The 10675-nt window shown below is 37.0% G+C and overlaps 1 protein-coding gene across 1 annotated transcript in view; it reads right to left on the bottom strand.

Moving 5' to 3' along the window:
* Window positions 1-4350, bottom strand: part of LOC109233753 (aspartate aminotransferase, mitochondrial-like) — a 12282-nt gene extending 7932 nt beyond the window's left edge. The window contains exons 1-8 of the mRNA XM_019399618.1: window positions 4330-4350; window positions 3598-3764; window positions 3412-3517; window positions 2694-2837; window positions 2432-2604; window positions 1987-2146; window positions 1612-1707; window positions 1455-1549 (exon numbers count right to left, since the gene is read on the bottom strand). Of these exons, the coding sequence (XP_019255163.1) occupies window positions 1455-1549; window positions 1612-1707; window positions 1987-2146; window positions 2432-2604; window positions 2694-2837; window positions 3412-3517; window positions 3598-3764; window positions 4330-4350 (962 nt within the window). The remainder of the gene's footprint in view (window positions 1-1454; window positions 1550-1611; window positions 1708-1986; window positions 2147-2431; window positions 2605-2693; window positions 2838-3411; window positions 3518-3597; window positions 3765-4329) is intronic.

Raw genomic sequence — 10675 nt, 5'->3', positions numbered from 1 at the left:
TTAGAGAAAAGATACTCTCGGGAGATATTGCTATAAAGTTCGTGAAGTCGAATGATCAGCTTGCAGATATTTTCACCAAGTCCCTCACTGGTCCTCGTATTAACTACATATGTAACAAGCTCGGTACATATGATTTATATGCACCAGCTTGAGGGGGAGTGTTAGAATAGTCATGTAATTAGGAGTAAATAACCCTAATCCAATATGTATTAGGAGTAGGATATGTTATGTGTGTATATAGGGCTCATTGTATCGTGTTAAACACAAGTCAATATTAATCAATAATATTTTCTCCCGTGCATTCTCACACACACACACACACACACACACATATATATATATATATATATAATTTTTTTTTTTTTGAAAACGGACCAACTTTGGTTGGTTTTTTGGCCGGTGTGGTCGGTTTTTGCCGAATTTTTAGTAGTGAAATCCGATAAAAGCGAACCAATCCAAACCGATATAGTTGGTTTGGTTTGGTTTTGATAAAACCGAACCAACCCGGTCCATGTACACCCCTAATAAGAAGCATAACTCATTGTGGGGTGCTGAACCAAAGCAAGCTTCTTGGATTGTTCAAAAGATACTGAAAGCTAACAACTACTTTGAGGAAGTTGGATGTGCAGAAGAAGATGTAGTGGGAATGGAAAAGTTCTCCATCAAGGCCATGCATATGCAGCTTAGAGGAGACTTTGCTAAAGTGTCATGGAGGAAACTGGTTTGCAATAATGCTGGGTTGCCCAAGTTGATCTTTACACTATACCTGGCTGCTCATAGACGACTACTAACTAAGGACAGATTGAGGGGATGGGGCTGTTTGGAAGACACAACTTGCCCACTCTGCTATACAGAAGAAGAATCCATTGATCATCTCTTCTTCAGTTGTTCATACTCAGCACGAGTGTGGACAGCAATGTTACAATGGCAAGGGATACATAGCCAGGTGATGCCATGGGCAAATGAGATAGCATGGCTGAGAGACACTACAAGAGAAGGAGCACAAAATATGAAGTATACAGGCTGACACTTGCTGGCAACTTGTACTATATTTGGTAGAATCTTCCAAGTAAAGCAATGATCAGCAGCAATACTTAGTAGACTAATAACACAAGATGTACATGGTCGAGGTGCTTCCAAGCTGAGATTACAGAGAAGATTAATGGATCTTAACTACTATCCTACTGTTCAACTAGATGTTTAAATAGTAGGTATAGCAGTTAGTAACTAGGAAGACAAGATGAGTAGCTGAGTCTGGGCAGCTGTCCAGATCAGGCTAGAACAGAACAATATGTAAATAGTTCTGGTAAATTAAAAAAAATTGGTTTAATTACCAAAAAATAAAAACCTACTATGTGTGGTTATATTGATATCACCTTTCCGATTACAATACAATCTGCAGTGTCATGTATATTGATATTAGTACTTAAATTCAAGAAATCTGACTTAAGTACCTGACGCGTCCATCATTAGTCATGTATATATGGAAATCCCTCTGCAATCGGTTAACCTCTTTAGGGGATAAACCAGAGAAGTAAAACATTCCGACCTGAAAATTTGATATTTAGCAGCTGTATTTGATATACGATTTTAAAAAAGACTTAAGAATACCTGCTTGGTTATATGTTCCCAGTTTGCAGACGAATTCAATTCTTCAAGAGTTCGACGTAATTTGATTCTCATTCTGATCATTCGATCAGCCATGACCTTAAACAAAAGATATAATCAGTAAAACATAAGGAAATGTATTGGTAATTAGGACCTAACAACAGAGGCGAACCTATGCTATGGAGAGAGGGGTCACTGCTAACCATAAAGTTCGGCAAAAATTCCATGTATACATGCATATTTCTTTAGAAAATACTGATATCTTAGTAATGGGCACCCTATATACAAAGCAGATTTTGGTTGAATTCAAAAGTGCGCCCCCGAACTTCAAATCGCGGTCCACCTCTGCCTAGCAATACATAATGGAACATCAATTACCTTAATTTCCTCTTCCCAGAGTGCCTTTAAATCAGCATCATTCAAGATTGTAGATACTAGTAGTGGGCCGTGAAGAGGAGAGCTACTGTACATTGCCCTGACTATCTGCTGCAACTGGCTCTTGATTGCAGTGGCTTGCTTTACATCCCTGGAGACAATACTGGTTTCCAGAACAAAACAAGAAAAGGGGAAGCAAAAAGACGGGATGTTTTAGAATTGGAGACTAATCAAGAAACTATGAAAGTAACAGACCGTGTGGACTACTAAGCGCTAAAGTGGATTCAGGATTACCCTAAGAATGGACAAGTTAAAGTTACTTTGTTTGTTGATTCAGTGGTTTATTCTTTTGTTCGTAAGTGGATTGTCTAACCGATGAACGTTTAGTATTATTTCGATGTTGTTCAAAATGAGGAGTTGTAAAACACAGTAGCTTGAAGTGGTTAACCTGACACAACCTACTCGGTGTCCATACAATCCCATGTTTTTGGAAAAAGACTGAGCACAGCCCAGTAGATGTCCGTCGTCAAGGAATATCCGAATAGCAGTAGCATCTTTCTCAAGGTCCCCGCTAGCAATTCCTTGATAAGCCATATCAAAAAAAGGAAAATGATTCTTGATCTGAAATCAATTTTCACAAGAGATACCACATAAGATAGACTAAAAAAGTAAAATAAGAGAAAGAAAAAAGAATAAATTATTTCACTAACCTTGAATAGGTGAGAGATTTCTTTCCACTGCTCATAATTGGGGTCGACGCCAGTTGGATTATGAGCGCAAGGATGGAGTAAGAAAAAGGAACGATCTGAAGCATTCTGTGAGATTATCAAATGAATAGGGTCAGGAATAGTAGTCTAAACTCCTTAAGCGGAAAGTTAATAAAAGCAGAGTTTGCCTTCATATATTGTAACCACATACAACAGTATCGCAGAACGAGTATCTGTATAATGATATAATAAGTATTATTGCATTACTGCAAGGGCATTTTCTCTATTACATTTTTCGGGTAGGAGGATCATATGCATAATTACTTTCTGACATGATTCTTCAGCAAGGAGTTTCTTCGCTATGTTGCTCAGACGACTCTCCAAAAAATGTTGTTGCACTAGTGTCGGATCATCCAAAAATGCACTACTTTTGGAGGATCCGACATGCACCCAACAATATTTTTAAGAGTCCGAGCAACATAATTTATTGGTTACATCTAAATAGCTCAGCGACATAATCCATCTTTTACAAAGTAGCTGTAGGATGTGTGGTTCCAAAAGTGACTTCAGTTCGCCAGTTCAGGCTCAACACACAATCTCATATGTGCAGGAAAAGGGTGTAAAGTCATGTAAGGATGTAAGATTTTGCAGTGAAGTTAAAGCAAATATTTCACAGCAAAATTTGAGAAAACTCATCTTATCCTCCAGCATAAAACCAAACGTTGATATCATTCATGAGGGCTTGAAATTGCAATCCTTTTGTATCACGGTCATAATAGTTGTAGGTACTAGTACAAACTTCAGAATCCCTCCAAATGTCATTGTGGCTAAAAAGAACACATTCAATCACATTACAGATTAATAATGACAGGGCATGAAAACGAATTATAAGCATGAAAACATTTACTTGGACCAAGCTGGAATTGGTAGAAACATTCGTGAGTCAGGATAGAAGCGCCTTTGGAATTCAGCAAACAGACGGCATGCACCAGTCCCGGAAAGAGCTGGAGCTCCAGCAAACCTGCTTTCCTTAACAACATTAGAGTCATCTCCATAAGCCAATTTCACACAGTCCTGCACGAACTTTCACTTTGTTGTTGCTATTGTTGATTCCCTGCCAAGACCGGCTCAATATTAGACCAAACAACGTGTTCTAGAAAAGAGAGAATAGTGAAAATGGAACTGTGGTCCCATATCCATAGTAAGCTTTAAGAGAAATTTGACTGTAGAAAAACACAGCACAAAACTACAATAAATAGGATGAATCCGGAAAACATTCCTGGTTGGATATTTTGCAAATATCGTGAAAGTATTTGAGTACTCAACCAAACATTGTTAAGGCAACGAGTGAGGTAACCAGTGACGAAGCAAGGAAATTCAATAAGCTTGCACCCTTTGCCAATGGGCTATGCAAGGGTGTTGAAAGTCTATTTTTTAATCAATAACAAGTAATATTTTATCATATACATAGTATAATTTTTTGACGAAGGGTGTACAATGACCACTCTTGGTCATACATAGCTTCGCCCCTGGAGGTAACCCAAGATCCTTATAAAACACTTTGGATGCTCTTATACATCCACTGTGGAACATTTTGGGCTCATTTGGGCATAAATATTGTTCCACTATTTGCAAACACCGAGTCCCGTAGTTTGGCCATGACTATTTGAAATACTGAATTTCATTATTTAAACTTCAAGTAAAATATTGAAACACTGTTTGAAGGTGTATTTTAAGTGAAATACTGGTTTCCAAATCTTCAATTGTTTTCTTAAGTGAAGTTCATTCCAATCACTAGGTCAACTCCACGGATTTTTTTTTACTTCAACTCAAACATTGTCCAGCACCTAGAGTAGTAAGAAAAAACTGAAGTACATACGAGCAGGAACATAGCCTAACCTCTTCAGTAAAAACAATGTCTCGACCCAAACTAGTTGGTTTTGGCTATATGAATCAAACTAGCACATTTAAAATCCGGACATATATATATATATATATATATATTATATCTATTGGACACAACCGAAGCTTAAATATCTGTTCGATTCGCCCAATAAGCTGCCTAGTTTTAACTGTCTTTTTATTTAAATAAGTGATGGTGAAAGTTTCGATAAATCATGTTATTAAGAATAAAACAAAAACTACTAAAATTAAATATTTTAAAAAGTATATTATTCATTTAGTGACATATTAAAAAGAAAATTAACATAATTTACGAAAAAGAGAATGTTAAATAGCACCATTAGATAAAGTAGTCTGAGTACATAACATATTATTTTTGTTATATGTAATTCCTAATTTATCTGCTGTTATTTTGTGGCTTGAATTTTTTTCTTGTATTTTTAGGAATTTCATAATCCCTATAGGTTTGGGAAAACCCATTGTCCTAATAAATTTGAGAAAGAAAAATCTATTGTCCTTATCAAATTGGGAAACCTTTCTCTTATAGGTTAGAGACTATTTGAGATCTACATATAGGGTTTGTAGTTGGGGTTTCCTGAGATTGTATTGTGCTTTTCTTCTCATTCATAGTGGTAAACTCTCTCTGCTTTTGCCCCGAGGATTAGGCTTAGCTGAACCACGTTAAATCCCTGTATTGATTTTCTTCTCAATTTGCTTTTTGTGTGATTGTGTGCTAGTTAACCTACGATCTTTCGCAACAATTGGTATCAACTCAAGGTTCAGGTTTCTACATATAATTGAGGGTTAAGATGTCTTCATCATCTTCAACAAAGTACGAAGTAGAGAAATTTGACGGGGGTTCTAGGTTTAATCTATGGAAGATTAGGATGAAACCGTCCCTGGTATTACAAGGGTTATGGAAGGCAATTGATTAGGATTTTCCTGAAGAGATGAAAGAGATAGAGAAGGCAGATCTGAAGGAGAAGATTTTGAGTGCGATTTTCATGAGCATTACAGATAGCGTTCTTCGAGAAATTGCTGAAGAAACTTCTGCGGCAATGGCATGGAAGAAGCTGGAAGATCTGTATTCTAAGAAATCGCTGACAAACCGCTTCTACCTGAAAAAGAGGTTATACAATCTCCGTATGAACGAAGGTACACCTGTTAAAACTCACCTAGATGAACTTAATTCAATTATAATGGACCTGAAGAGCGTGGATATCAAAATTGAGAGTGAGGATCAGGCATTGATTGTGTTATGTTCTCACCGTCTTATGATACTTTTGCCGATACACTGCTATATTGGAAAGACAACATGTCACTAAAAGATGTTAGTAAAGCACTAAAATCTAAAAAGTTGAAAAAGAGCTTTCCAGACAGCAGAATTGAGGGCGAGAGTCTTGTGAGTAGAAGGAGAACACAACAAAAGGAGTTTAGCAGAAAAAAGTCAACCGCCACATCAAAGTCTAGAGCAAGGAGGCAATACTATTATGAGTGCGGGGAGCAAGGTCACTACAAGAGAGATTGTCCTAAGCTGAAGGAGAAAAGAGGGAAGTAGAAAATAGATAATTCGGCAAATGTAGTTGACACTACCAATAATTCTGATGATAGTGATTATGTAGGGGAAGTCTGTGCCGTGAGTTCTAGTCATGGACAAAATTCCTAGATTCTTGATTCTGGTGCTACTTTCCACATGTGTCCACACAAGAATTGGTTTGCAACTTATAAGCAGATCAGTGGAACTGTCTACATGGAAGATGATAATCCATTACCAGTAGAGGGGATTGGTAACATTATATTGAGAATGTTCAATGGAATTATTAGAAATATTGAGTAGTGGCATGTTCCTCGGATAAAGAGAAATTTTATCTCTCTTTCGACATTGGATGATCAAGGGTTTCACTCCGAGAATGGAATACTTAATGTGTGTAAAAGCTTTATGGTGCTCATGAAGGGTAAACTGCATTCTAAATTGTATCATCTTTTGGCTAGTATAGTTGAAAGAGAAGCTGATGTAGCTTCTGGGAAAAGTGATCTAAATCAGTCTCAGTTGTGGTACGTGCGACTTGGTCATATGAGTGATAAGGGATTGTCTTTGTTGAGTAAGCAGATATGCTGAATGGGTACAAAAATCAAGTTCTGGATGTTTGTAAGCATTGTGTGTTTGGTAAACAGACAAGGGTAAAGTTCAGCAAGAAGTCCGAGCACAAGATCGGAGGCAAGTTAGATTATATACATTCAGACTTGTGGGGTTCAAATAAAGTTTCCTCCAAGAGTTGTGCCAGGTATTTTATGAATTTGAATGATGATTACTCAAGGATGATGTGGGTGTACTTTTTGAAAACAAAAGATGAGGCATTTCCGATATTTGTTAAATAGAAGATGATGGTTGAGAGGCACATGGAAAGAAAAGTTAAATGCCTTCGGACTGACAATGGATTGGAATTTTGCAATTGTAAGTTCAACAATTTCTGCAGGAGAAAGGGCATAGTGAGACACCAAACTTGTGTCGGAACACCACAACAGAATGGTGTTGCAGAACATATGAATAGAACACTTTGTCATAGGGCACAAAGCATGCTTTCACACTCATCTGTTAGCAAGAATTTTTGGACTGAAGCAATCACTACAGCTTGTTATTTGGTCAACAGATCTCCATCCACAACTAATGAGTTCAAACTCCTTTTAAGGTATGGTCCGGTTCGCCTGCTGATAATTCAAATTTAAGGATGGTTGTCCTTCTTATGCTCATGTGATGGATGAAAACTTGAGCCGAGGGCAAAGAAGTGCATATTTCTAGGGTATGCAATTGGAGTTAAAGGTTATAGGTTGTGGTGCACAGATCAAAAGGCTCCATGGTTAATTATAAGTAGGGATGTAACATTCAATGAATCTGCCTCACTGGACAGTCAGAGGGAGAAGGCAATAGCAGAAACAGATTGTGGTGTCAGTGACCGCATAGAGCTAGATATTGAATCTCCACTAGCTCAGCCCAGTAGTTCTAAAGTAGAGGAAGTGGATGAGGTGCATAATGTTGATCAAGATGATAATGTTGATACACCTGCGCAACAACCATATAGCATTGCAATAGGCAGGGAGAAGAGAGTGATCAACCGACCGCAAAGGTTTGCAAACGATGTTGATGGAAATCTTCTTGGATATACGAATCATGTGGGATTTTCTTTGGCAGTCGCAGAGACCGTTGATGTGTTTGAGTGTTATAGCTATCCAGAAGTTATTCTGGGTACATAACCAAATCGACAGATTAGTGTTATGGCTAAAGAGATTGAGTCTCTTAACAAGTTTAGGCGTTGCCTAGATTTGGTTGATGTGTGCGGTAATGGGTAGAGCACTTGCGAGGGCTGAGGGCAAGGTAGAGAGACGTTGATCCTGTTGATGAGGAGAATTCAAGCCAAGGGGAAGATTTGTTATCCTGTTGATCCTAGATTTTCATTGTATTTTTAGGAAACCCATAATCCCTATATGTTTGGAAAAAACCATTGTCCTAATAGATTTGGGAAGGAAAATCTATTATCCTGTCAAATTGAGAAACCTTTCTCTTATAGGTTAGGGACTATTTGAGATCTATATATAGGGGTTATAGTTGGGGATTCTATAGATTGTATTGTGCTTTTCTTCTCATTCATAGTGGAAAACTCCCTCTGCTTTTGCCCCGAGGATTAGGCTTAGCCGAACCTCGTTAAATCCTTATGTTGATTTTTCTTCTCTATATGCTTTGTGTGTGATTGTGTGCTAGTTAACCTACGATCTTTCACAACATCTGCCTTTAAGTTATTTTAAGTAAAACAAAGAAGGGAGGAATTGGAAGACTTAGCTTTCAATCCCGAAGTCTCATGCCTTTTTACATTTGCATTTTACATCTTGCAATTTACTTTAAAATGGACCAAAATTCTATTCATTGCATTTTTAAAAATTATTACACGTTCAACATAAATTAAAAATTCAAATTAATTAGCTTTTTCAGACTACTATATGTGTTCAAGTGAATGTTGCATATTTAATTATTTATTTATCTTTTATTTCAAGGGATCTAATTGTCTATGTATTTTGCTAAGCACATAAAAGTCAAATAGTTAGCCCGCACTTGATGAAATAAACTATTTTGTAATAGTAACTTAAGGGGAAAATGAATTTAAGGAATACAAAAAAACATTCAAATTTCTAGAAGCCATCCTCCTCATGTCGAAGGTATCCAAGAAAATCTGTGTGTTCAAATATTCTTATAATACTACTCCATTTTAAAACCAGTGTCCCAGGTTTTACTCTTAGTTATCTTGTTCCAGTGGGCTGTGTTATAGCTCGATTAATGGCCTATTTTCCCTTTTGCTTCAAAGAACCAAAAAAACATTGTCAATAGCTTCAATCACATATACAAATGAGACAGATTTAGGATTTAAATTTAATGGGATTAACTTTTAAAAAATTTAACATTGAACTTTTGTACCGTTAAAATTATTCGTTCAAATCTAACATTACCTGTTGAGATTTTAGTAAATTTTTATATATTAATTCATACTCTGTATCTAAAGTTATCGGTTCAGTTAAACCCGTAGTCGAAAGACTTTATCCACGCCTGCACGTAGGCGAAAATTGCTCATTGTTTGGTAAGGTAATTTACATATTATTACATACTTTATAAACTTTTGAATTACACAACTTAAAAAGCACTAGTGTAGGAGTAAATAATTGTAATTGCACTCTGTCGATGCCCCCTTTTCCTTGCGAAATCGGGTTTATGACATTTGGGAGGACAACTCGTTCCCTTTTGGAAATTGGGTTTAAGAGAAGTGAAGAGTCGTCACCTAATGATTAAAGTGCATTAGGACACTAAGAAGGATTTTGTTTGGATAACCAGAGATTGGGTAAGGGCTTGAAATTATTCCAAGGGGAAGGTGTTAGGCACCCCTCAGAATCCACTAGTGTGGTTCCCGGCCAAGATATTGTGACATTAGGGTACAAATAACATATAGACAAATAAGGCTTCAAATAAGAGGGGATTTTCACATAAAGGTTGCAAATAGATGGAGTGAAAAGAAACGAAAGAAAAGCTGAATTTTGAGAGAAAAAAATATTTTGAGAAATTTGAAAATAAACAATGAAATAAACAAGTAAAAGGGGGGGGGGGGGGGTCTTAGGTTTATAAATAATATGGATCATCCCACACAACACCCGGTAACCACTTATACACGTGGTGTTATCGCGTGGTCATCATATTCATATCTACCCTTTCCCACCCCGTTAAGGTATTAAACGCGGAATGGTCTCGTTTTACTTATCGCATGCTATTACCCGCCCCAATCCTATCAGTCCCGGAGGCATTTGGGACTACTAATCCTAAAGGGAAAGGGTATGAGGTTTTATAGTTCTAAAAGGACAAAATTCTAGGGCGACAATCAAAATACATAGAGCAAATATGGGAAAGGCATTCAAACACATAAGGCTCAAACAGACATCCTTAGATCAGAGAGAGCATATAGTTTAGCATGTCTTGTACGTACTGATTAGGGTTTGATTAAACTTAAAAGTTAAAGCAGGCTGATTTTTCACATATTTTCAGATAAGAAGTCCGAGTTAGACCTGCCCGCTGGTTGTAATTAATAAAGACTGTTGCAGTTTATAACTTTTACCCTAAGTCTTGCCTAAGTGATAGACGAAAACCTATAGGCATGATGTCTACAGATTTCAGAAATAAGAAAACGAACTGATTACATGCTGATTTAAAGGGAAGTTGCCAGTTAAAAAATGAATTTTAGAAAAAACACGAGTTCTGCTGTTTGTAACGCATTATTACTGCTAATTTTAGACTCATAAGCGAGTGAGGCTATTCAGATTTGAATTAGAACCCCTATAGGCATGCTTTCTATATGTTTGCAAAATTAGAACATTGTTATAGACATAGAAGAGTGCAGAAATCCTATAACATGATATCTAGGTGTTGCATTGTTTTACTTAAGGCCTATAAACACGTTTGCCTAGTGAAAAGGGGGTATGCAAGAATCAGAAAAGACCTATAGGCATATTCTCTACGTGCGTGGGCAGAAGATATAGACATAATATCTACA

The sequence above is a fragment of the Nicotiana attenuata genome, chromosome 10 (genome assembly GCF_001879085.1).
Source record: "Nicotiana attenuata strain UT chromosome 10, NIATTr2, whole genome shotgun sequence".
Taxonomy (NCBI): domain Eukaryota; kingdom Viridiplantae; phylum Streptophyta; class Magnoliopsida; order Solanales; family Solanaceae; genus Nicotiana; species Nicotiana attenuata.
The sequence above is the reverse complement of the archived record's forward strand: the minus strand, read 5'-3'. Positions and strand labels throughout refer to the sequence as shown.